Source organism: Neolamprologus multifasciatus, chromosome 4 (assembly GCF_963576455.1).
Source record: "Neolamprologus multifasciatus chromosome 4, fNeoMul1.2, whole genome shotgun sequence".
In the NCBI taxonomy this organism is placed as follows: domain Eukaryota; kingdom Metazoa; phylum Chordata; class Actinopteri; order Cichliformes; family Cichlidae; genus Neolamprologus; species Neolamprologus multifasciatus.
Genome location: NC_140442.1, coordinates 10,994,309 through 11,020,593, shown reverse-complemented (window position 1 = coordinate 11,020,593; position 26,285 = coordinate 10,994,309). Strand labels below are relative to the sequence as shown.

Below are 26,285 nucleotides of genomic sequence, written 5' to 3'. Positions count from 1 at the left end.
ATGTGGGACTAATAATCTTATCTTATCTCTCTTATCTTTTAAATATGTTGGAGAGATCCGCCATGAAAATTTGAGGCTATGATCAAATACAGGATATTTCCACAATAAGTTTGGAGTTCCTAATAAAGTGCGCAGTGACTCTATGACGCCCTATGTTCGTTTTCGTTCAGTTTCAGAAAACATTACACTGAATAGTAATTTCCCACCTCACATAGTGCAGGAGGCTTCAAAGACCCTGGACAGATCACCAGTTTCTCACAGGGAGACAGACAACCATTCATACCCACATTCACACCTATGGACAGCTGCCAATTTTAAGGAAATATAATCATAAAATGGACAATTTAGAATTACCAATTAACCTAACCACACTAACTGCATGTTTCTGCAGTTAGTGTTTCTGGGCTGCAGGAGGAAGCTGGAGTACCTCGAGAGAACCCAAGCAAACACAGAGAAAACATCCCAACTCCACAAAGAAAGGAGTGTGTGGAGATGGTAGAGTCAAACTCAGGACTTTCTTGCTGTGAGGCAACAATCTCTGCACCACCATGTTGCCCATTTTTAAAGGAATTCTTAATCATAAAATTATATTCCACAAATCTCTCTGTAAATGTAACCTATGGCCTCTCACGTAGAACGCACTAGAAACTTAAGGGGTACTACTACTTTGCAATTGATCTTCCTGCCTCAATACTTGGTCATTTTTAAAAAATAAATTAGAAGCTATCAATCTTTATTTTTATTTGCACTTTTTAACTTTGCATGTTTGTTTCTTGACCCCCTTAAATTATAGAGTAAAAAGTTTACATTTGTATTGTTGCACATAGGAAATGAACACCCTTGCATTGTTTCCCGTTTCACTGTCTATATTGCAGAGGACTACCTCCCTCTCATCGCTGGATTTGTGGCTGTCACTGTGGTAGCCATCTCCACCATCTTCATCTTCATCTACTCAATCTACTACAAGAACACCAAGATGCGCCGCTACAGCCTTAAAAACCCCAAATTCAGCGCGCACAATGGGAATGTAGCTCACGGCAATGGTGACCTGCAGTTCCCAATGACCCGACTATCAAAGCAGTACATCTGTATATAGCACAGAATAGACTGCTGAGCAATCTGAACAGTCTGCATCTCTCTGCCACCAGGGTTAACAGGTTTTTCTTGTTTTGTTTTTTATTGTTGTTGTTGTTGTTTTTTTTTTTTAAGTTTCAATACCGAGCCAAATACAAAGAAAGACTATTCTGTCCTCCAAACGTCAATCACCCTGTTATTCTCACATAGATTTCCCCTTACATTATAATCAGAGGTGTAGTCCTATTTGTATAAGTAGCGCATCGATCACAGGCACACAGCCTTTAGAGTTATTTGTTTTTAAGGCTATATCACCAAAGTGGCAAGTTTAAATTATTCAACTATAACCATCACATGCTGCTTACCCTCCTCCCTGGATGTGTCTTCTTTGTTTTCCATGCTTTCCTGTTTGATAGGAACAGTCTCTCTTTAACATTGGTGCCATCTCTCTTCCTCACTTATTCTCCAGTGAACTTTAAATTCTACCGTTTTTCACATAGTTGTTACATTGTAGGCACACAGCTGTGTGCAGTGCTTTGGGTTTGTGCTGAAACTCTTCACTGAGTCTGCTCTAAATATGCAGAGTGAAGAGTCCCTTTCTACTCTGGTGTTTTTCTACGCATCATACGTGTCATCTTTTCCACACAGATTTCAGGTTTATACTGTAGAGTAGTTTGGCCCTAGATAACCCAGCTTTGATTACTTTTTTTAACTTTCTTCCATGAAATATTGTTGACGTGACAACTGAATTTTAACCGATTAAGCTAACTGTGAATATGTTGTTTCCTCTCTGGTGGGAAAAAAAGAGGTGGGGAATACACCTGCAATTATAAGGGTTTTATCCATAAGGCAGTAATACTAGGTGCGATCACAGATTTCCTTGATTTGAATCATTTAAAGAAAAAATAATGAAAACCATACTTGATTTAAATTTGGCAGGGTCTCTTTAAGGTCCTCTGCTTGTTAACGTGTTCACCACTTCCATCATGGCTCCTGTTTTTAGATCCTTCAATGAAAGATCAGTTCTCACTACTCGACTCACAAAACTGTAATTTCACTGTGAATCCTAAACTTGAGCAAATATCAGCTACGCTGACGAACTGACGTGACTTCATATCCATGATTAACACTGATAATTCGATCTGTGTCTCACGAGTCCAAGCCCAAAGGCTGTGCTAAGGTAAGGACTATGTGGAGTCACCACACAGCACATCGAATGCTTTTTTTGTGCCACCAAACAAAACACAAGACTAATCTCTCGGGGCCTTTGCTTCATCCTTTTCCTATAAAGAAAGCAGTCAGAATGTGATTTACATTCAGTGATCTGAAAATAGTAGCCACACTGGAAGCACTTTTGTTTTAAGGAAACAACAAAATAGAGTGAGGATCAGAAACATTTAAATCAGGTTTTTGATTTTTCTTTTTTATTGTAGCTTTTACTCTTTTTGACTGTTATTGCACCTGGTGTAATTACACAAATGAGCAACCTCGGCTTGAGATGTACAAGTCTGTCTATACTACTGGATTCTTACCAGTTTTCACTGGATAGAAAGAAGTGAAGGAGCAATCCAACTCGAAGGTGAAAAATTTTCCCATTTTATTTTTTATATCTGATGCATGGTTGGTTTCACTAATGTTGATGTTTCTGTTAACCCTAAGACTTCAGATCAGAACCGTATGGGATTTATCACGTCTTTAGGACATTGTGAATCTCCGACTGCTGTCCTTTAAACTGTTAAACTCACGGGAAATGCAAAGCTTTTATAAACTGCTTTTACTTATCGCCTGTCCTGCCAGCAGTGCACACACAGCAGTTTTCTTATTTAACTTCACTCTTCAATGCATATTACATTGAATGTCTATATGAATTGTATATTCAGGGTAATATTTGATGTAAATCCAAAAGTTTATATTTATTTATGAGAAAAAGTAAAGGCTGAAAAATTTAGTGTTGAAAATGGACTGCACACTGGTTAGTAATGCAAATTATTGAAGGGTTAATGGAGTTCAAGTCCTTTGTGTGAAGGCTGAGGAGAACTTTATAACACATTTGTATATACTGCTGTAAATATTTCTGACTGGGGCAAAAGTGTATTTTGTTATTAAAAATGTCGCTTTTTAAAACATGCTGTTCCTATTTATATGCATGGAAACATCCAAGTATTATAATGTAAGAAAGAAAACTGAGGAGTTCAGGAAAGGAAAATTTTATATATGTAGTTTTAAACCTTTTTTACAAGTAATTAAGAATGGCTGCTTTATTTGGTTATTGGCATGAATAAAATGAAAAAGAAAATTGTAGAGACTTCTATCATTGTACAGACTCAGTAACCCTAAGCATACCATTGTATTTAAATCATAACAATAATATTTTTGGGGGGCTAAAGGAGGAATAACAGTACAGTATTTATGCTTTACCTGAACCTGCAGCACAGCACAATGCATATGGAAAAGCTCTGCTTTGTCCAGCACACATATCTCTAAGAACATCAACTACAAGAACAAAAAGTTTATATCATTCTTTTGCCTTTTCCCCCCCCATTTTTCAGAATGGTTCATTAGTGTGTTGAAGCATAGCATGTCCATCCTGTTACCCTTATTTATAAAATAAGCTGAAATTTTATGTGTTTTGATGGTGGATGCACTATCAAATCCTTTTTGAAGTCTTCCTCTGCTAACATGTTGTGGATCACATGGTTAATTGTGGCTACTTTAAACATAAAACTGAAAATATTCTTATTTATATAATCCATATATCACATTTTTTTTATATATATATATTTTGATATGTGGATCCCAAACATGTTGTGTAGCGAGACTTTTCATGTAAAAGAAGACTATAAAATGTGTTTAAATTATCATTTCAAAATAGAATCCAATGATTTGTTTTAATTATCCCTTACATGTAATATATGAGTTATATTTTAAAGCAGTCCAAATTTATACATACAGATAATTATAAGGATGGTGAGATCATTAAAATAAACAAGCATTTTACAAGAAACGGTAACAGTGAAAATTCCATGTTGTCTAAACGAATCAATGGGGTCTCTTGAATATAAATATATATAACTAAGTTCAAATGGTGGACTGGTATATGTCCCATTTACATTGGTGCATACAATGTAAAACTAAGGAAAAATGTTAACTTATTCCAAAAAAATCTTGATTTTATTTTGAAAATATGTGCATGCTCTACATACTGGGTTCAGTACCGCATAGAGTATGTGAAGCATTCACAGGTGTGATGTCATCTCAGTTATCTTCTCTCCACTTTTTCTCCCTTTTTTGTTTTATTCTTTCCTAATTAACTAGCCAACTAAATAAAATAAAAAGATTTTAGTCATATAATTTTTAATTGAAGGTAATACATCATAAAAAATAAACATTAAAAAAAAAATACTGTGTTACTACCTTCAATTTTGATTTCAGTTTTGGTCACAGCTTGTGGGCAGAGCAGCAGGGGCGACACAGGTGTGTGACTAGCTGTATTCAGCCGGGTCTAATTTATTTGTCATTTCTTTGAGAACGTGTTGTCCTCTATGCTGAAACCATGATTTGGTTCTTCTTCTTCTTTGGCTTCTTAATCGCGTGTACAGGTGAGTTTATTATCTGTCGTGTTTGTTTCTTTGTGATATAAAGTTACAATATTATGTCTCCGTTAATTTATAATTCATATCAGCTCTGTTAATGTACCATATAAAAATACTGCCATACTGTCTATGACCTTGTATTTTTATATTTGATATTTGCTTTATTTAGCTTGATGGGTTTAGTTTTAGTTTTCATGTGATTCTGTAGGTTAAGCGAAACTTGTAAATGATACAGCATACTTGTGAAACCTGTTAAACTTGTAATTCCTTAAAAGGTATGACAGAGTTACCAAGTGACAAACAAGAATCTTCTGTTCATTAACTACTAAACTACTACTACGGCTTTTTTTTCTCCTTCCTATAAACCACATTATCATCTACAGGAGAAACAAAGCATGGTCCCACAAAGCATCTTAAAACTTGATTTATGGGGCTATACTAATTAGACCAGCTTTCATTATTGTTCATCTAATGTTGTTCATTAGATTGGGCATATTTTTGATGTCATGAGTAGATTGTTTTAAGCTTCTAAAATTGATGTATTCTGGTATAAAAAAGAAAAGAAAATAGCCTCTGTTTGTGGCACCTGTTATGCTGTAGATACTATCTGATCTGATTTTAAAACCAACATATTCTGTTTTCATGAAAATAAAAAAAGACTCCTTTAAAGCTTTCCGTCTGGGGCGTTAAAGAGGATGACTGTAGTTTTAGTTGTCTAATGATTTTTGTTTTACTAGAACGACAACAGGTTCTAGTGTTAATGCACAAAGTCAAGTGAGAGGAAAGAAAGTAGTGTTGGGTATGTTGTGATGTGGGGAAAGGTGTTGAAATATCAGTTTTTTGTTTTAAAATATTGAGTGGCTCATCCTTTAAGTGGACCCACTTAAAGGCTCATCCTTTAAGTGGAGCCAGCCATGTATACATGGCTGGCGCTGTTTGCGCCATATGTCAAACTTAAGTCTACTTCTTCTCTAGGAAACCCTGCAAGTGCCTCCTGTCCATTACAAATTAGTCCCCCTAGAGTTGTGGTGAGACTTGAAGGCTCCTTTTCAGTGGGAGATGGAGCCAATGTGTTTTGTAAATCTTCATGATGGTGATCAGTGTGTAAAACTGTTACCAGTCACTGTTTATAGTAAGTAGCCTTAACTGTCTCATATATTTCCAAGAAAGGTGTTTTAGTATTAGAACAGTGAATGACATTAATTCATTTTATTTCTTCTACTTGCAGAAATGCCAGACAGCGTGTCATTGAGACAGAATTCAACTGCAGTGAAAGAAGGTGAACAGTTTGCCATACAGTGTGACATTGTTAATGTTGCACCAGCAAGAAATCTCGCTGCGCTTTGGCACAAAGGAAATAAGATCTTAAATTCTGAGACATTTGATGACTCCAGTCCATCTCCCGTCAGTAAGTCATCTGTCCTCACTCTGACTGCTCATGGAGATGATGATGGAGCTGAGATCTGGTGTGAAGCAAAACTAAACTTGTGGCCAGGAGAACAAGGTCCTGCCATGATGCGCTCAAAGTCACATAGTGTGACTGTACTCTGTGAGTTTTCATCACTTGTAATTGTATTTTCATTTCTTGAAGTTTTTCTCTGTGCATCTCTGTATTCTGATACATTCATAACATTTCTTATTTCATTATACTTTTTTTATTGTCATAATATTTTGTGCTGTGATTCTCCATTGAGTAGTCGTCATGGGACCAGTGCTGGGATTTTAATTGTTTTGGTATTTGTTTTAGGGATGTGTAGTTTGTTGCGTTTGTATATAACACTGGAGACAATGGCTCGTTTTTAGGCACACTTTAATGTCCATCAAACTGTTTACATCACACTCACTTCACTTCTTCTCTCTCCTCCTCCTTGTACCCGTTACACAGTAGCACCTTTGGCCCAAAGTAGTGATAGCAACCACAAAGCACACAACACCCTGATTCAGTCCACACAAGATAATTTATTACAGACAGAGCAGAAAGACTGAGAAGATAAGATGAGAGCGACAATGTTAACACATTTCCCATCTCCCAAAGGGGCTCAAACAACCTTTGGAGTCATGCTGGCAATAGGTGTGGCCGTTGGAGTTTTGCTCCTCATTGCTGTTGCATATTATGTGACACCCAATGGCACAATCTCTTTCCACAATTGTGGCTATCAACCAGGAACTCCCTCAGGATGAGTATAAGGTAAACTTTTATCTTCTTATAAAAATGCACATCTCTGCTATTATTATTATTTCTAATTATTTTATTTGGTGTTTGGAGAAAACATCTGTAACATGTCTGTTGATGGCCGACGGACATGTCTGCTCTGCGTGCTCTGTGGGTGTTCTTCTGTTCAAAGCTGTAGCTTTAAAAATGCATTATCTTGTCAGCTATCGCTAAAGCTCCACTAATCAAGACTGCTGCCCTAACACATATTTGTGGTACAGAAAATGTGTCAGGCTTATTTTGGAGACATGACTCACTGCTTCCTGGACTTTTTTTTTTGGACACCTTTTCCACGCAGTTATTTTCTGTTTCAGTTTTAGGCAAAGTTTTCCATTGTCCTGCATATTTGCATGTCTGTAGCTGATGTCAGGATGGTTATTTGAGTGAACTGGTGTTGTTGCTACTGAAGGTGGTTCTACTACCCATTGAATCATATGGCTTTTTTTTCCCGTTGTTTTCACTAATTTGCTTATCCATTTTGATTTAGTTTTTGTTAAATACAATGTAGTGAAAAGGTATTTACCCTTTTCTTGAATTCTTAGCTTTTTGAATTTTTGTCACACTTGAATGTTTCAGATCACAAAATAAATGTTAACATTAGACAAAGATAACCTGAGTAAATGAAAAATGCTATTTTTAAATTATGGTATATATGATGGTATGGGATCCAGTCAACCACAGAGAAAGCCACAAATGGAGAAAACTTGGAATAGTGGTGAACCTTCCCAGAAATTGTTGAACCTACCAAAATTACTCCAAGAGTGCATCAACATCTCATCCAGAGGTCATAAAATAACCCAGAGAAGCATCTAAAGAACTGCAGGTTTCACTTGTCTCAGTTGAGGTCAGAGTTCATGATTCAATAATAAGAAAAAGAGTGGGCAAAAAAATGGCTTCATTGGAAAGTTCCAAGTTTAAAAATCACTGCTGACCAAAAAGAACACAAAGGCTCAGATGGCCTGTCTTCTGTGGACTAGCTAGACAAAAGTTGAACTTGCGTCCCGTTACATCCATCGCAGCAGTCCATTTAAAGGACATCATACCACCAGTCAAACATGGTGGTGGTAGTGTAATAATCTGGGGCTGCTTTGCTGCTTAAAGACGTGCACAACTTACAATTTACTGAACAATGAATTCTGCTCTCTAGCAGAAAATCCTGAAAGAGAATATGCAGCCCTGAACCTCAAGCATGATTGGATTGTGCAGCAAACCCAGAACAGACCAGCATGTCCACCTCTGAATGGCTACAGAAAAGGCACTGTTAAACTCACGGGAAATGTAAAGCATTTATAAACTGCCTTTCCTTATCACCTGTCCTGCCAGCAGTGCACACACAGCAGTTTTATTATTTAACTTCAGTCTTCTATATATGTCGTATTGAATGTCTCTATGAAATGTATATTCAGTTTAATATTTAATGTAAATCCAAAAGTTTATATTTATTTATGAGAAACAGTAAAGCCTGAATAACTTATTGTTGAAAATAAACCGCACACTGATGTGTTAATAATCCAAGTTATTGAAGGGTTAACGGAGTTCAAGTCCTTCGTGTGAAGGCTGAGGAGAACTTTATAACATATTTGTATTTGTTTGTATGTGCTGTAAATATTTGTCACTTAGGCAAAAGTGTATTTTCTTATTAAACATCTTGTTGCTATTAATATGCATGTAAACAGCAGTTATTAGTGTAATAAAGGAACATAAAATATACAAGGTTGTAAACCTCTTTGCCAGTAATTCAGAATAGCTGTTTTCTTTGGTTGTTGTCATGAGCAAAATTAAAATCGAAAGCAAAATTGTAGGCCTAGATACAAACTCAGTAACCTAAGCATATAAGCATACCATTGTATTTAAATCAGTAGGAGCACAATATAGTTTTGTCTCAGCCTGCTGAACAGACACAAGGTATATGGAAAAACTCTGCTCTGTCCTGCACACAGATTTGATATCTCTATAAAAGGCATAAACTGTTTGCTTATTTTGGGAACATTTGGTGCACATGAAACAAAGGCACCAAATTCTCAGTGTTTTGTTGGAGTCTGTCCTCGGGAGGGTGCTGTGGGAGAATCCAACAGGTTTACAGGTATGGACGCCTTCAAGTGCAGTCGGGAATATTGCTATTAAACATTTCTACCCAGTATGAAAAGACGAAGCTCTAAGCCTTGCGACTTAGTTGTATAAAAACTGCATACACATTTATCATTTACATGCTTTAAAATTGACGATTAAATGCTGAAGTTTTGGAGGAGGAGGGTTTAATTGAGTAATTAGCTGAAACGAAAGGTTGAGCTAAGGTTAAATAAAACTAGTTGCTATACCGCAAACTTTTGAAGGTTTTCTTCAAAAGTAAATCAAATGTTTAATTTATTAAGTAAGGGGTTGAAAAATAACTTCGAACTGTTCCTTTAACTCACAATGTCGCTTCAGAAGCCAGAGCGAGCAGAAGACGGGACGCTTGGTGAGGTAATCGTGTGGCTGTCGGGATAGTAACTGCCTGACTACTTTTGGTTTCGGATTTTTTTTTTCCCTTACAGGTTTAGGGTTTGGTCACAGCTTGTGGGTACAGGAGCAGCAGGAGGAGGAACACGGGTGCGTGACTAAGTTTATTCAGCCGGATCTAATTTATTTTTCTTTTCTTTGCGAGCGTGTTTCCCTCTTTGCTGAAACCATGGTGTGGCCCTTCTTCTTCTTCGGTTTATTAATCGCGTGTACAGGTGAGCTTGTTTTCTTTCTTTGTTACATAAAGCTACCATATTGTGTCTTTATGAATTGATCGCTGCAGCTTCGACCTCATCTTCGGGAGAAAGCCTACGCCCATTGTTTGATACATATCAGCTCTGTTCGTGGACTGTATAAACATGCTGTCCTACTGTCCGTGACCGGGTTTGTATTTGTTTTCTTTCTTATAATCGTGAATTTCAGTTTTAATCTCTGTGTTGTTAGATCTTCTCGACTAAACACAGTTTGTAAATCATTGACCCAAGTTTGTGTATTTTATCAGGTCAGTGTATGAGCTGTTATTCCTGGGGATGTATGAAAGAGAAACTAAATGACCAAGAAGAAATATAGTAACATTTGTATCAACCACTGTAAACTAAACAACAAAAAAGTTAGAACCCCTCAAATCCAATCAAGTCCGACCCCCGTCACCACCACCAAAAAAAAAAAAGAAAGTGCTACCAGAAACAAAGGAAGGGAGGGGGTTACATTTAGTGAAGCGAACATAGATAGATATGAATAGAAATTGTACTCTGCGTGTCTACATTCAATTCAGTTTTATTTATAAAGCGCCAAATCACAACAACGGTCGCCTCAAGGAGCTTTATATTGTAAGGTAAACCCTACAATAATGCATATAGAGAAAAACCCAACAATCAAATGACCCCCTATGAGCAAGCACTTTGGCGACAGTGGGAAGGAAAAACTCCCTTTTAACAGGAAGAAACCTCGGGCAGAACCAGGCTCAGGGAGGGGCGGGGCCATCTGCTGCGACCGGTTGGGGTGAGAGAAGGAAGACAGGATAGAAGATATGCTGTGGAAGAGAGACAGAGATTAATAACATGTACGGTTCAATGCAGAGAGGTCTATTAACACATAGTGAGTGAAAAAGGTGACTGAAAAGGAAAAACTCAATGCATCATGGGAGTCCCCCAGCAGCCTATGCCTATTGCAGCATAACTAAGGGAGGATTCAGGGTCACCTGGTCCAGCCCTAACTATATGCTTTAGCAAAAAGGAAAGTTTTAAGCCTAATGTTAAAAGTAGAGATAGTGTCTCCTGAATCCAAACTCTTAAGCTGGTTCCACAGAAGAGGGGCCTTGAAAACTAAAGGCTCTCCCTCCCATTCTACTTTTAAATACTCTGGGAACAACAAGTAAGCCTGCAGTGCGAGAGCGAAGTGCTCTGGTGATATGGTACTATAAGGTCATTAAGATAAGATGGGGCCTGAATATTTAAGACCTTGTATGTGAGGAGCAGGATTTTGAATTCAATTCTGGATTTAACAGGATTTAACAGGGAGCCAATAATGGGAATCCAATACAGGAGAAATAAATTTGCATCTCCATATTTCATCATCTTGTGTGAACCCAGAAAAAAACAACAACTTTGAAACATGATTTATGGCACTACTAGACAGACCAGCTTTTCTCAGAGATCTGTTTCTTTACAGAAGGGGCAGATTTCTTGCTAATTCTATGAGGAGATTTCTTTAAGCTTCATAGGAATGAGTAGGAAAATTTGCAGTTTCCATAACAAAGCAATGAATTATCATCTCTCATCACCTTCTTTGCAAGAGAAATGTGAGTCATGTCACTGAGTAAGGCTGGTTAAGGTTAGCAGAAAATCCTAGTCTCTAATACTGATCCCAGAAAATACTTTAAATTACTTGAATAAAGTTTCTAATGGGTATTTTGCTTCTGAAATTTAATTCTTTTGTCAGCTGGATGTATAATGGTGTAAGAGACTCTCCAACAAGCTTGTGGTACCAGTTATGCTGTAGATACTGCCTGATTCCCCTTCTTGGGGGGGTATGTGTCTTTTAGATTAGAAGTTCTTGTCTTTAAATCCAAAATATGTTCTAAATCAAATCTTTATAAAAGTAAAAAAAAAAAAAAAAAAAAAAAAAGGTCCTCATTTAATTTTCATCGGGAAAGTTGAAAAGTATAACATTTGTGACATTAATCTTATCTGGCTATACAGGAATGGCTTGACTTTCAAATACTAAAAATACTCCTCTAAAAAGTTGAGTGACAAAAAAGGCAGTCCTGTGTTATTGGGGGAGAGTTGTTGAAATATCAGTTTGTGTGTTCTGAAGATGAATGACTCATCTTTTAAGTGCTTCAGTCTTCAGTCCCCTGAACTAAGTCAGAGTAACAGCAGGGCCATAATGCATAGTAGAACATCAAAGTACATGTTGCCATACACCTAACTTAAGTCTTCATTTATCTTTATAGGAAACCCTGCAAGTGCCTCCTGTCCATTACAAATGAGTCCCCCTAGAGTTGTGGTGAGATTTGGAGACTCCTTTTCAGCCAACTGCACCTCACTATCTAACCAGACTGAAGGAATGGGCTGGGAGTCTCCATATGGACCAGTGGACCTTACCGAGGGTGTCACTTCTCTTCCCTTTAAAATTGACTCTGTGCCAGCATGGGAGATAGAGCCAATGTGTTATGTGAATTCCCGTGATGGTAATCAATGTATGAAAACATTGCCAGTCACTGTTTATAGTAAGTAGCCTTACATGTCTAAGTAGGTCAATATTATTATTTGGTCACTGAATAACATTAATTCATTTTATTTCTTTTTGTTACAGAAATGCCAGACAGTGTGTCTCTGAAGAATTTACGTACAGTGAAAGAAGGCCAACAGTTTGCCATACAGTGTGACATTGTTAATGTTGCACCAGCAAGAAATCTCGCTGTGCTTTGGCTCAAAGGAAATACTATTATAAAATCGGACACATTTGATGAGTCCAGTCCGTCTCCCGTCAATAAGTCATCTGTCCTCACTCTGACTGCTCACAGAGATGATGATGGAGCTGAGCTCAGGTGTGAACCAAAGCTGAACTTGTGGCCAGAGGAACAAGGTCCTCCTTCAGGTCCTCCAGTGCGTTCAGTGAAGCATAATCTGACTGTACTCTGTGAGTTTTTAATATAATTTCTAATTTAATCATCAGAAGATTCCCTATTGTTTTTGTTTTTTAAATTTCACATGTATTTTATACTTGTCTGTATTTTGATTTCATGTATGTCCTCAGATCCACCAACCTTCAACAAGCTTGAAGATGAGACTCTGGAAATGACAGTTGGTGAAAATATGACTTTAAATTGCAACGCTAAAGGAAACCCTCCACCATCATACCACTGGGAATTCCCAAAATTCACAAAAGAATGGCATGACAAAGAAGAAGTGATTGAGCCAATTCTGACCCTACCGTTTGAGCTTCCAGGGGTCTATACATGCACAGCCTATAGTAACCAAGGCAATGTGACCAAATATTTCAATATAAGCGAAGCTCCAAGTAAGTTCTCATCAGTTACTTCATGACATTTCGTGTCTCGTTATACACTGAACAAAAATATAAACGCAACACTTTTGTTTTTGCTTTTCTACTTACACAAAGGACCCATTACTATCAAATATTGTTCACAAATCTGTCTAAATCTATGTTAGTGAGAACTTCTCGTTTGCCGAGATAATCCATCCCACCTCACAGGTGTGGCAGGTCAAGGTGCTGATTAGAAAGCATTAATATTGCACAGGAGTGCTTTAGACTGCCCACAATAAAAGGCCACTCTGAAATATGCAGTTTGAGCACACAGCACAATGCTACAGATGTCGCAGCTTTTGAGGGAGCGTGCAATTGGCATGCTGACTGCAGGAATGTCTACCAGAACTGTTGCCTGTGAAAAGAATGTTCATGTCTCTGCCATAAGCCATCTTCAAAGGCGTTTCAGAGAATTTGGCAGTACATCCAACCGGCCTCACAATCGCAGACCACATGTAACCACACCAGCCCAGGACCTCCACATCCAGCATGTTCACCTCCAGGATGGTCGACCAGGTGGAGACCAGCTACCCGGACAGCTGCAGCAACAATCGGTTTGCATAACCAAAGAATTTCTACAAAAACTGTCATAAACTGTCTCAGGGAAGCTCATCTGCATGCTCATGGTCCCCATTGGGGTCTGGACCTGACTGCAGTCCGTCACTTTAACCAACTTGAGTGGGCAAATGCTCACACTTGATGGCGTCTGGCACATTGGAGAGGTGTTCTGTTGACAGATGTTTTTACTGTTCAGGGCAGATGGCAGACAGCTTGTGTTGCGTCGTGTGGAGGAGCAGTTTGCTGACGTCAATGTTGTGGATTGAGTGGCCCATGGTGGCGGTGGGGTTATGGACAATGAACACGAATGCATTTTATTGTTGGCATTTTGAATCCACAGAGATACCATGTTGAGATCCTGAGGACCATTGTTGGGCCGTTTATCCATGACCATAACCTCATGTTACAGCATGATAATACACGGCCCCATATTGCAAGGATTTGTACACAATTCCTTGGAAGCTGAAAACATCCCAGTTCTTGCATGGCCAGCATACTCACCAGACATGTCACCCATTGAGAATGTTTGGGATGCTCGGTTTGGCGTATATGACAGCGTGTTCCAGTTCCTGCCAATATTCAGCAACTTTTCACAAGTATTGCACACCATTTGTCTCAGGCACACTTCTTCGTGCTGTCTAATCAGCACCTTGACCTGCCACACCTGTGAGGTGGGATGGATTATCTCTGCAAAGGAGAAGTTCTCACTAACTCAGTGTACGTTCTTATTGTCTATAATATTTTGTGCTGTGGTTCTCCATTAGGTAGTCATCCTGGGACCACTGCTGGGATTTTAATCGCTTTGTTCTTTGTTTTCATTTTTATTTTGGGATGTGGGGTTTATTACAGACAGAGCAGAAAGTCTGAGCAGATAAGTTGAGAGCGACAATGTAACAACACTTCCCATCTCCCACAGGGTCCCGAACAACCTTTGGAATCATGGTGGGAGTGGGTGTGGCCGTCGGAGTTTTGCTCCTCATTGCTGGTGCATATTTTGTGACACCTAATGGAACGTTCTCTTTCAACAAAGGCGGCTATCAACCAGGAACTCCCTCAGGACCAGTATAAGGCAGACTTTTTTTTTTTTTAATTCAGATTTGCATGGCTATTATTTTTATTTTTGTTAATGATTTTATTTGGTGCTTGGACCCAAAAATTCTGTAACATGTCTCTTAATGGACAAGGGACATGTCAGCTCTGCATGCTCTGTGGGTGTTCTTCTGCTCAAAGCTGTAGCTTTAAAAATGCATTATCTTGTCGGCTATCTCTAAAGCTCCACTAATCAAGATTGCTGCCCTAACAAACATATATAATACAGGAAATGCGTTTAAATGCACTGCAGTAACCTTTACAAGTCTGTGTATAAAAATGCAACAGATAAATAATTAGATTTCATCCCCACTACAGTCTTATTTTGGAAGCATGATGTGCTTGCTGGCCTTATTTGGAAATCTTTACTACACAAATACTTCCTGTTTCAGTTTTAATCAGGATAATTCAAACCTTTTTGCATATGGATGTGATGTTTTCCTCTCTCCTGCACATTTGCACAAGTCTGTAGCTGATGTCGAGATGGTTACTTGAGTGCACATAAACTCATTTAATGAATCAAGCTGATGTTGGACTCAGGGGAATTAACACCTAACAGGCGCTCTTTTTCTAGCTCATCATTTTGGTTTTATGGCTTTCACATATACTGTATGGTTTGTTCTGTGCTGATTATCAGCTTCGTGCTGCAGCAAAGCTCCAATGAAGCCACTATATTCTGTCCATGCTAAACTACAAATGAAGACAAAGGTCGTGAAGAAGAGCCTCGCATGTATCAAAGGAATTAAACAGAGCATATATTTTGGACACAATTGCTGTAATACGTTGATACATCTATATATGGTCAGAGTGGATTTCTCAGCTTTTTGTGCGGTTGTGCTTTTGGGTTATATTTCTCATCTAGTAATTGTGTTAAAAAATATTGTTTTTATTGTTCATATGACTTGATAATTAGGTACTATTTAACAGCAATTGCTGCCTCATCTGAATTGTGGACCTCTTGTGTGTCTTTAAAAAATAACAATTCATCAAGAAGTACATTCAATATTTGCATAAAACTCATTTTTTTAAAGCAAAATTAGCAATTCTATGTCAGCATTTTATATATTCATTTTGTTTCTACTCATCTAAACATGTAAATGCTTTGGAGGTACTTTTTATGGAATTACTTGAGAGCACAATGTAGTAATTACATTTTTTAAGTATTCATTTTGGGATATGCATAAATTATTCATATTTCTTTCTCCTTTTTTGTAAAATTTGATTTCTGTATGCACTGGTACGTCTTTCGGATCGCTTCATAATTTTTGCACTGAATGGACTGATAGAGTTTATCAAGTATTGCGCCAACTTTTCACATGACACAACAGTTGTTTTACTGAGTCTGCATTTTACCAGAGTTTGTCTAATTGTACCAGTGAAATGTTACAAAACTACATCTGTGTGATTGTAAATCCTGAATTAAACAAGAGAGTGAGCGAGCTTATGAATCCTCCTTTCTGAAGACGAGGCAAAGTCAAACCAGTTTTCTTTCTCACTCTCTGTCTTTGAGTCTTGCTACATTTTACAATGTTCACTCTGCCATACTAATTAGTTCTTAACAAAGTGAATGTAAAGAAGATCATTTGTGATCCAGGCTACTGTTGCCAATATAAACATATTTCTTATGAAACCATGTTTTTTTTCCTTCTCTGTCACTGTTCAAATACTGTTTCTGTATGCTCTGTGTTGCCCTAACAACCTGGCACAGCCACCAGTGCTCAATTAGTCATGGACTTAAAGAAAAAAGCACGATTTTTCAAATGAGCAAACGCACAACATTAACATGTTTCGATAGAGAACTTTTAGGGGGAAGAGCATATTCAAAGCTGCAAGTGAACTGAGCTCATACTGCAATGTGTAAGTTGAGATTCCCAGCTGTGCTGTCCATAAATACACCATAAAGCGTTCGATTACTCGCTCCCTTGCACTGCAGTTGTGGTCAGAGCTGATAGGCTGCGTAGCATTCTGGTCACAGTTGGGAGTCTTACAAGCTACATCCTGCACAAGACCAGCACTGCTGCCTGCTGGGATTTCACAAAGCATGGAGGTCAGGAGCAATAGGAGGCAAGCATGCAAGACGAAGGGAAAACAAGCGTTTCTTCACAGAGAGTGACACTGAAAGGAAAGAGAAAATGTGGGTCAGGTTGATATGCTTTCACCTCTGTGTTCTAGGAGACTCACATGACTCAAAAATTAAAGAAGGAATGAACGTTTGGTGTTTACATTTTATTCTACTCAGATTTCAAGCTGGGTGTTGGAAAATAGGGGTAGGGGGTGGAGGAACTAGACAGATGTATTAATCCTATGTTGGTGGCATTTTAGTTCTGCATATACTTCGATGTCTCTGCAGGCTTTAATATCCTGCATACTTGCTTCTAAGATTACTGCAGTGCAGTAAGTGTTATGCTGTTTTTCAGAGGCCTGCAACCTGTTACATTTCCCTCTTTCCCTTTCACCCCCTCCATCGCCCCCCAAAGTCAGCTGGGAGGGAACTTTTGTTCCAACATAATTCCCTGCAGGGTTGCCAAGGTCTTTCAAGTTGGAGTTCTCTTTCTCTAGCCTGTTAATCCACGGCTCGGTGCAGAAAATAACATGGGAAACAACTTTCTCACATGGATTCTTTTGCTTTGCACATTTTGTTCAGGTAAGATTTTGTCGCAGAGGTGTTTCTTTTCACTTCTTTGGGTTGTAGATCATGTTTGGTCTTATGGAAATGCTAGTAAGTAAATCCAGGTTGGAATGATCAGTAACTTCTATGCAATAAATCTAAAGGCGAGCTCGAAGAATTAGAGCAGCCAGTTTTGTGCAGACAAAAATATGACTATTTGTCTTCATGCCAAGACTATTATTTACTCAAGTGATGAAAGGCCCTAAAGAATAAGATGTGCGGTTGCATGCTGGATGCTTATTAGGTTGCAGCCAAGATATAATGTGGGTGACGCCCTGTAAGTAGGTCAGTTTAATTCTGCTGTCATAGCACATGTGAATTATTAGTAGTATAGCTATAAATCCCCTGTTAGCAATGCACACTTGTAAACTTTGAAAGTATCATACAATTCCTGCTTGATTACTTGTGTGTTGTAACAGGGTTACATAATGTGCAAGTAGTTACAGCTTTTTCATGTAAATATGAATATGCATTGTGATGATGATGACAGAAAAACAGTGAGAGATATCACTGCTGTGTATCTTAGTGTCAGGTGAAGGCTGCTCCCTAATCCTCAAGCCGTCCAGGGTCGTGGTGGGCTTTGGGGAGTCAGTGTCTGTCAGCTGCGAGGCTGCACGCCCTGTCCGTGTCCTGGGCTGGGAGTCAGCCATCAGTGCTTCACACACACAAGAAGACCGGTCTGTCCAGTGGAAGGTGGACAGTCTCATTGACTGGATAGAGGAGCCCATCTGTTATGGGGTGTTTTTCACAGCTCCGAAACAATGCGAGGAGAAGCTCAACCTCGTGCTCTACAGTGAGTTGTTTAAAAGCTGTTGTTAAGATTGATTTCTCAACCGAGCCCTTTTTTGATTGACCTGAACCCTGTGTGTTATTCATTTAGAAACTCCAGACAGCGTCTCCATCAGACAGGTGAACCACACCGGCCCCATGGTGGCAGGGAAAGAGTACCAGCTGCTCTGCGAAGTTCAGAATATTGCTCCCGTTCAGTATCTCAGCCTGAGGTGGTACAGAGGGCAGACTGAGGTTTATAACCACTCCTTCTCTGATCTCACCTCTTCCTCACCTGTCCAAGTATCCTCTATCCTTGTTATCACACCAACTAAAGCTGAGAATGGAGTGCAGTATAAGTGTGTTGCAGAGCTGGAGCTTGGGCCAGAGGGACCACAGCCACCTCCCACTGTTTCCTCAGAACCTCTCAATGCTTCTGTTTATTGTGAGTCACTAAGCTCTTCTCATTCTTAAAGCAAGTTCCTGCATGCTCGATACAGTGAGAAACGATATGTGTAACTTTCTCTTTAGTTCCCCCGACATTCCTGAGTCCTGAACCAGAGATTTTGGATTCTATACCAGGGGGTGAAATCATATTAAACTGCACTGCAACAGGAAACCCCACCCCAATATACAGCTGGCAATCCTCCGTTCCCATGCAGGAGAGGGTGGAGAATGAAGCAACTGTAACCTCCTCCTCGCTGCTCCCAGGGACCTACACCTGCACTGCATCCAATACACTGGAAAAGAAAAGCAAGCAGTTCATTGTCAAGGCAAAGACCAAAGGTAGAAGAGAGAAATGAGGCACATGTGCAACCTGTCTGTGCACGCTGCAGCCTAACTGTTATCTTCTTTTGCTTTCACCTAGGCGTTTGAAACAACCACTATGGAGAGGGGATCGGACGACCACATCAGAAACACAGCGAGAAGTTTATCTTTTTTACAGTTTTCTTTTTCTGGTGTTTTTGTTTTGTTTTGTTTTTTTACTTTCACATTTGCTATTCTGGCGATGGAGGTGCATATTTATGAGACGATCTTCTTATCATCCAGAATTAGTTCTGAATATGCTGTGCTTGGTAATTACCATTTAATTTGTCAGTGTTGTTTTAGGATGTAGTTCACATTTTATGAGACATTCTGTGTCTAATTTATATTTGGATAGGCCCTTTTTTCCTATTAATGAAACTATCTTGTAACACTACAGAAGTGTAGCTACTCATCATAGCAGTATGACTAGCAGCAGGACATGGCTGTAAATATGAAGTCTTTGTTTTCTCATCTTTATCAATATAAGTTTAATAAATGAATTGTAATAAACTTCTTTCATGGACCAACAAGCCACCTTTGATAAAACATCTTTCCAAAGGAAAAAAATACTAAGAATACACATAATTTACAGTAGTCTGTCTAATCCAGATGAAGCTTAAATGAATCATGCAGAACTTAGAACATATAGATAGAATTCATATTAAAGGTAACCTTTATAATTTCCTATATTCGTTTTAAGTAAAATTACATATTTTAAAGATTATGACTTGGAGCTCATGGAAATCAGAAGCCAATTTCTCAAATTCTTAAAATATTGTCTTATATTAATGAAACAAAGATTTACAATACAGAAATATCCAACTTATCAAAAGTATGTTCATCTGTACACTCAATACTTAGTCTGGGCTCCTTTACCATGAACTGCTGCATAATTGCAGAGCAGCGTGATGCAGCCGATCAGCCTGCAGCACTCCTGAGGAGTTATTTAAGCCATTGCTTTAATAGCCACCTTCAGCTCATGTTTATTTTCGTGTTGGGTGTTTCTCAGCTTGATTACCCACCCCCACTCTACGGGGTTCAGTTCTGGCAAGTTGACAGGCCAATCAAGCACATTAATAACCTAGGCAGCAAATCTGGTAGTAGTTTTGGGACTCTGGGCAGGTTCTAAGTCCTGCTGGAAAAGGAAATAAGGTTTATCAGCAGGTGGAAGTATGAAGTGTTCTATAAGCTCTTGGTAGACAGCTGCATTGACATTGCACTTGATAAAACATGGTGAACCAACCACATCACAGACCGTGGAAATTTTACACTTGATTTCAAACACCTTGGATTCTGTGCCTCTCCACTCTTCCTCCACGACTTTGATTTCCAAAACTAAAAAGTAAATCTGGTTCATCTCTGGTTTAGGAAAAGTCAATGTTTGCTCTTGATGCACTGGCACCGCGCTCAGCCCATTCCTTTTCACCAATGACTTTCTCTGCCTTACTCCCTTTGTGAACAGTGTCACTGATCGCTGTCTGGACAAGTGCCAAGTCAGCAGCCTTGCCCCATAATTGTGATTGCACGTGGCATGCCCAGTAGATAAACAGTATTCATGCTGTAATAACATTGTGAAAAAAATCTAATATCTGAGACACTGATTTTCACAAGCTATAAAACACACTAAATTAACCTTAAAAAAAAGTTTATTTCACTGTGTTTGAAATTAATGCAGAATACATACGCGTTTACCTTTTTAAAGCTATACCAAAAAAAACCCCACAACTTTTCACAATATTCAAACAGCTGCCATTGCATCATTTGCCCTCTGTCACTGGGTCACTACTACTTCTCACCGCGAGATGGCGTGGTTATACTTCTACAGTCATTTATGTTAGGGGGTGATTGGTTGTTGAAGACTCACATGATCAAAACACTGCCTAGTAAGAGGATTTTTAAATATATATAAAACTAGTATATAATTGTTGGTTTTAAAAATTTAGTGCCATCTGTGTGTGGATTTTATAATTTGGACCTCTGTCACGCGGTCACTGCGGCTTCTGACCACGAGATGACGCTGCTGTACTTCCTAAGAGGTGATTGGCTGTTGAAGAGTCACATGCTCAAAACACTGCTTAGCAAGGGGGGACTAGCATGAGCAGCTAACATTAGTTAGCTCTATGAGACTAATTATTAGCTCCATGAAAACTACTTAAAAGTGATAAAGGTGGGAGTCATTTCTTGGGTCCTTTCTTATGTTAAGTCCTCTTTGCATTTGCTCACAACAAAGAATGTCCTGTTCTCTTTCAGAAATGCCACAGAAAGATCCGTGCCAAAAGCAAGCATGTGCAATTCAGAAGTGTTTACAAGGTGCTTTAAGCGCTCACTTTGACGCAATTATATGTTGGTGAAGTGAACCTGAACTGTTGCCTAACTCTGTCTCCCTCCTGCAGCTAATAAGTACGTGGAAAGCCTGTGCGAGAAGGAGATCGCGGAGATGCGGCGGTGCTGTCAAGTGCATGCGGGAAACTCCATTTGCTGCTCCGGGTTCAAAGACTCGAAACCCGCAGAGAGCAAAAGTAGCGAATAGCTCCATGTTGCATGTATTCTTGCAAGTCATAATGCATTGTATCAGTATAACATGACAGTGGAGTTTGCTGAGTTGTTGCATATTTATTTGTCTGTCTGCTACCATCCGTTTGTTAAATTTAAATAGGGTTTTCTCACAGCAGACATTTTGAGATTGCAGAGAGCCTCATAATCACTCATTCCCCTGGGGCTAAATGGCACACATCTGGCAGCCTCGCAAAGCTGAACAATGCAAGCTGTCTAATGTATTTAAATATTATCGTGTGGTTCTGTCCACACCCAATGTATTTCTCATGCCTAGTGTGAAATTTCAAGTATGTGTGTGGCAAGGAGTTTTATTCTAATTATAGTAATAAGAAAGATTTTTTAAATTAAGAATTTCCCTGGAAATCGAGACTAACTTGTTACTCATATCTCAGCCTACAGCGAACACCCTACTGTGGATAACTGTTAGGGGTGTAGAAGAGAACATGGCAGAAAGACAAAGTTTAATGCTAGCTGGGTAGACAAGGATGAGGCTCTAACAGTTGTTTTTTCCTTCTGGTAAAGAAATAAAATATTTGCAATTTGAATGAAACATTTGGGTTATACTTTTTAAATTAGGAGCATCATTCACCACTCATGCAATGATTAGGACAAGAAAGTCATTACAATTTAAGATTTGTTGATTGATTCATGATGTCAAACATTTTCTTGATGGAAGCAGGTAAAAGTGGAGGTGTGAAATTAATATTACTCTGGTAGATTTGTGGCTTTCAGTTAATTCAACAACCTTATTGACTACATAATTGTAATAATTGCCCTCGGGCCTTATGTTTCACATCCCGGTTTTAGAGGAATGCTTCCAACAGAACTGGGTCAGCCACACCTCCTCAGTGACTTAAAACTTTTAGTCCCTGGTGTTATGGGCCCCAGGGGTCCAGGCCCATCCAAAAAGGTCAGTGCACCCCCTCAGCTGAATTCTACTGGCATAGTTTTGGAAGCAGATCATCCACTGTGGCAACTCAAGAGAGAAGCAAAAATAATTATTTTAGTACAATTAAATCCTTCAGTTTGGTAATGAAGGAGACCTAAATCATTGATGAGCTATTACAGTAAAAACCAAGCTCATGTTACTTATTCAATTAATAGTAGCTTAGTGACTAGGAAGTAATCTCAGTAGTTGACTCAGGAGGACACTGATTTTTGGAGCGAATGGGCCTGTGCAAGTCGAACAATGCGAAGAGCCCCCATATTTCATTTCATTTATTTATTTATTTCACACTTGGTACAAAGAATCAAACAAACCAACCACACTTTCTATCAAAAAACACTACAACCATGTGTGAAAAGGAGCGGGAAGAAGAAAATATTCGTATTAAACCCTGCCCCCTATCTACAATCCAATTTATATTACAAGTGGGCACCAAAAATCAGGGAACAAACCAACATTAACATTTATCTCTGGTCCTAACCCAAACCAAACAACAAATTTACAATCAGAATATACCACTCCACATAATAACAAGGAGAAAAATTAAAATTAAAATAAATAAAACAAAAATTATAATGGATCCTTTTTCAATGAACTCCAATTTCATTCACATTGTTGATATTGAGTTATGGTTTTAAGCATGTAACACTTTTTAAAACAACGTAAATTTATACAATTCTATATAATGAAGTGAGTTCCACAGTCGTATACCCCTAACCGTTGGACTCATTAATCTTTGTGTAGTCCTAGCTAACTGATGCTTAAAATAAAATTTCCTTCTGCTATCTTCTCCCCCTGAACACAATAAAAATACTCTTTGTAACTTAAAGGGCAAAATATTATTTTTAGCCTTAAACATAATTAATAGTGTCCGTAATTTCACTAAATCTTCTAATTTTAATAATTTCGATTTTATAAATAATTTATTTGTATGTTCTCTATATTTAACATTATGAATCATTCGTATCACTTTCTTCTGTAATAAGTCTAGAGGTTTTATAGTATTCTCATATGTATTCCCCCAGACTTCAATACAGTAACTAAAATATGAGAAAAACAATGAAATGACTCTGGAACAAAAAAAATTTTTTTTACTTGTGTAGTTTGTTACAGGTGATGTGGATATTCTTGTGGTTTAAAGTTGGTTGTTTGTTCTTGAATTTGTTGTGTACTTTTAAAGGTGGCCCAGCTGCCCCCATATTTGCAAGGGGTCGAGTAGCACCAGATTTCTGATTTGTCAGGCCCTTCTTGACACAACATCAGATGGGTTGAAATAGGGACCTTTTGCTTGTTGGGTGAATGTGTAAAACTCTGTATAGTTAATAGGTTATTATTATCATACAGGACTCCCTCTTACCGTAACATTTTAAATATACCTTTAACCTTTTATTTTTAGCTATGCATCTTATTTTACCCTCTGTTTTTAAAGCGTAAGTGCAAATGTGCACACAATGTATAGGATAAATGTACCTAAATGTCTCTGAAAATGTAACTTATGCCTAATATTTTTTAGGCGTGGTCTAAATATTTGTGAATCCAGGCCTTGGATTATTTTAACACTGACACCCTGGTTGTACCTGTTAGACCCAGACAAACTACATTGTTAAGGATTTCATTAGTACATGATGGCTGACTTTGGATGACTTTGGAAGTCCCAGTACAACTCCACATTCTCTGTATGGGAGTCGTTGCCATCTTGAGCAGCTGTAAATGGGTGCTCAGGCTCATTTTACACTTTGAAACCTTGCCTCCTTTTGTCAAAACTCTAAACAAGTAGATTCACACAACTTCTGGCAAATCTTACTAACACATCAACACAGTTTTGCACGTTCTCAAAACCACAGAGTGTTGTCAGATCGCACAAGGAACCACTCAGAATAATCACACCACACATGGTACATTGCACAATACGCCTGGGACGAAAAATGTAAACAGCTTTCAAAACATGTAACTCAAGTCTTTCCAGCCTCGTGTGGCCATCTTGCATGTAAAAAAAAATTAAATAAAAAATAGATCATCCCTCCTAACACACACGCACACACATACTGCCATCCACTCCTCAGCTTCCCTTTTATTTACCAAGACATCATTGTGGCAACAGAGGATCTGCTGAGAAACCAGTTTTGTTTTATTCTCATCTAACAGAATTATAAAAAAAATTAGAAACCATATAAAACTGGAGTCTGGGAAAATGAAACACTTTAATGAGTACATAATTGTGAGAAAAGAAAATCACCTACTTCACACTTCTGCTGTTTCTTTTTATATGGGTTATCAGTTCGTGCACAAAAACATGATAATATAAATGCTTGAATATTTTTTCCTTCATCTTATTCTTCCTCCTGTGACTCACATAATTTCCACCACCCTTTGAGCCATCTTAGCAGGCCAAAGTGGCTCTATATCTTATATCTAGATTTTAAGAAATGACATCTGTGCTGTAATTGTGATTAATGTCTGCTTGCTGTTCTTGACGTACGAATGCAAGTGAATCACTGTGCAGAGATTAGTTTCATAAGGCTTTAAGCTTTAGTCTCTTAACTTATAGCTTTAATAGAATTATACATGTAAAAGTAAAGAGTGTTGATAAAGGTTTATACATTCAGACCAATCAAATGTATAGCCAAAGACATATATACGGCAATAAAATAAGAAAAAAAATCAAGAAATGCAGGCTTTGGATCTTTTGATCTAGCGATGTTGAATGTTTTCAGCTCATATGTTCAACAGGTTGGATGCCAGTTAGAAAAGAACGAGGAATCCTGGATTAAGTTGGATGAAGTGGTGGAGAGTGGTGACTGAAGCAGCATTCAATGGATATGTAGGTTAAAAGTTGGTCAGAGGTTTTGGGTTAAGGAAAGAAATGTGAAAGCACTGATGGTAGTGGGTCGAGAAGAGGGTAGCATAAGAATGGAGCAAGCAAACATGTTGAAGGTGTAATCTGAAAGAGACAGAAACCTGCTCAGTGGTTTCAGGGGAGAATGGAACTGAGCAGTATTAGATGGTAGTCTGTAAGATGAGTTTGGACATCAAAAAGAGGAAGCAATTGAAGGCAGAGATAATCACTGAATGGTGAAGGTTGAGGAAGGAAGAATGCTATGCAGAGTTCAGGGAAGAGTTGAGGCCAGCTCTGGGTAATAGTGAAGAGTCATCAGATGACTGGGAAAGTACAGCTGTAGTGGTGAGGGAAACTGACAAGAACATATTTCATACTTAATGTCGAAATGAAAACATACGGGAAAGCATTCAAAGGAAGTTAGCAAAGACAAGGTAATATAGTAAGGGAAATAAAGAATGTAGATATGAGTACTGTTAAGCAAGGTCTACAGCAAAGGAAAAGGCTTATAGTGAGATGCATCTGAGAATGGACATTGAGAAAGGAGAAAAAGACTTGTTTTATCAGCTAGGCAGAGCCCTCAACCTTGAAAGGATGTGCAGCAGTTCAGGGTGATTAATGATAAAGACAGAAATGTACTAACAAGTAAAGGTGGCTTGGAAGGTGGAAGGAGTTCTTTGAGGAGCTGATTAATGTGAAAAATGAGTGGGTGAGGGAGGATACATGAAGGACAGGAGGACAGTTGGTGAATCAGGAAGTGCAAAGGATTAGTAAGGAGAAAGTGAGGGCAGGTGTGGAGAGGATAAAGAGTGAAAAGTGGCTGGTATAGATGGTTTCTCTATACCTGTTGGAGATGAGCAGTGGACTTTTTACCCAGATTGTTTACCTGCACCAATATTAAAGAGTGAAGGTGGTGTGCAGAACTGCAGTACCTACAATAGATGAAGGTGAAAATAGATGGGCATGTTTAGAGGAGGAATAATGATATAGAGAACACGGAATGTTGAAGATGGACCTAGTGGGCAGTGTGGCAATCAGGAGAAGATGTGGGGTTCCTATTTTTCATTAATTGAAGTCATTTTAAATTAAATTCTTTAAGTCTCTATACTTTAAGGTATTATAACATA

General features: G+C 38.4%; 4 protein-coding genes and 1 pseudogene across 10 annotated transcripts in view; 4 read left to right on the top strand and 1 right to left on the bottom strand.

Annotated features, from left to right (window-relative positions):
- Positions 1 to 3,520, top strand: part of LOC146519855 (vascular cell adhesion protein 1-like) — a 28,085-nt gene extending 24,565 nt beyond the window's left edge. For all 6 annotated transcript variants that reach the window (XM_085156221.1, XM_085156223.1, XM_085156222.1 and 3 more), the window contains one exon: positions 876 to 3,520. In XM_085156221.1, the coding sequence (XP_085012347.1) occupies positions 876 to 1,096 (221 nt within the window). In that variant the 3' untranslated portion in view covers positions 1,097 to 3,520. The remainder of the gene's footprint in view (positions 1 to 875) is intronic.
- Positions 3,521 to 6,103: 2,583 nt separating this feature from the next.
- Positions 6,104 to 16,017, top strand: LOC146519853 (cell adhesion molecule 3-like). 2 transcript variants are annotated; one of them, XM_085156253.1, is made up of 7 exons: positions 6,104 to 6,216; positions 6,703 to 6,855; positions 8,030 to 9,593; positions 11,834 to 12,109; positions 12,196 to 12,522; positions 12,640 to 12,903; positions 14,405 to 16,017. In XM_085156253.1, exons 3-7 carry the CDS (start codon positions 9,548 to 9,550, stop codon positions 14,554 to 14,556), a joined length of 1,065 nt encoding a protein of 354 aa, XP_085012379.1. In that variant the 5' UTR covers positions 6,104 to 6,216; positions 6,703 to 6,855; positions 8,030 to 9,547; the 3' UTR covers positions 14,557 to 16,017. The 2 variants fall into 2 exon arrangements, with proteins under 2 accessions (XP_085012379.1, XP_085012380.1); XM_085156254.1 differs by having other exon boundaries at positions 6,703 to 9,762.
- Positions 13,141 to 14,395, bottom strand: LOC146519854 (uncharacterized; annotated as a pseudogene).
- A 134-nt stretch (positions 16,018 to 16,151) lies between the features above and the next one.
- On the top strand, positions 16,152 to 19,330 carry LOC146519852 (vascular cell adhesion protein 1-like). Its single transcript, XM_085156256.1, has 5 exons — positions 16,152 to 17,221; positions 17,772 to 18,038; positions 18,126 to 18,458; positions 18,545 to 18,799; positions 18,882 to 19,330. The coding sequence occupies exons 1-5, from the start codon at positions 17,170 to 17,172 to the stop codon at positions 18,887 to 18,889; spliced, it is 915 nt and encodes a 304-aa protein (XP_085012382.1). The 5' UTR covers positions 16,152 to 17,169; the 3' UTR covers positions 18,890 to 19,330.
- Positions 19,331 to 20,875: 1,545 nt separating this feature from the next.
- On the top strand, positions 20,876 to 21,926 carry cmc4 (C-x(9)-C motif containing 4 homolog (S. cerevisiae)). Its single transcript, XM_085156258.1, has 3 exons — positions 20,876 to 20,987; positions 21,071 to 21,130; positions 21,214 to 21,926. The coding sequence occupies exons 2-3, from the start codon at positions 21,073 to 21,075 to the stop codon at positions 21,348 to 21,350; spliced, it is 195 nt and encodes a 64-aa protein (XP_085012384.1). The 5' UTR covers positions 20,876 to 20,987; positions 21,071 to 21,072; the 3' UTR covers positions 21,351 to 21,926.
- Positions 21,927 to 26,285: the final 4,359 nt, after the last annotated feature.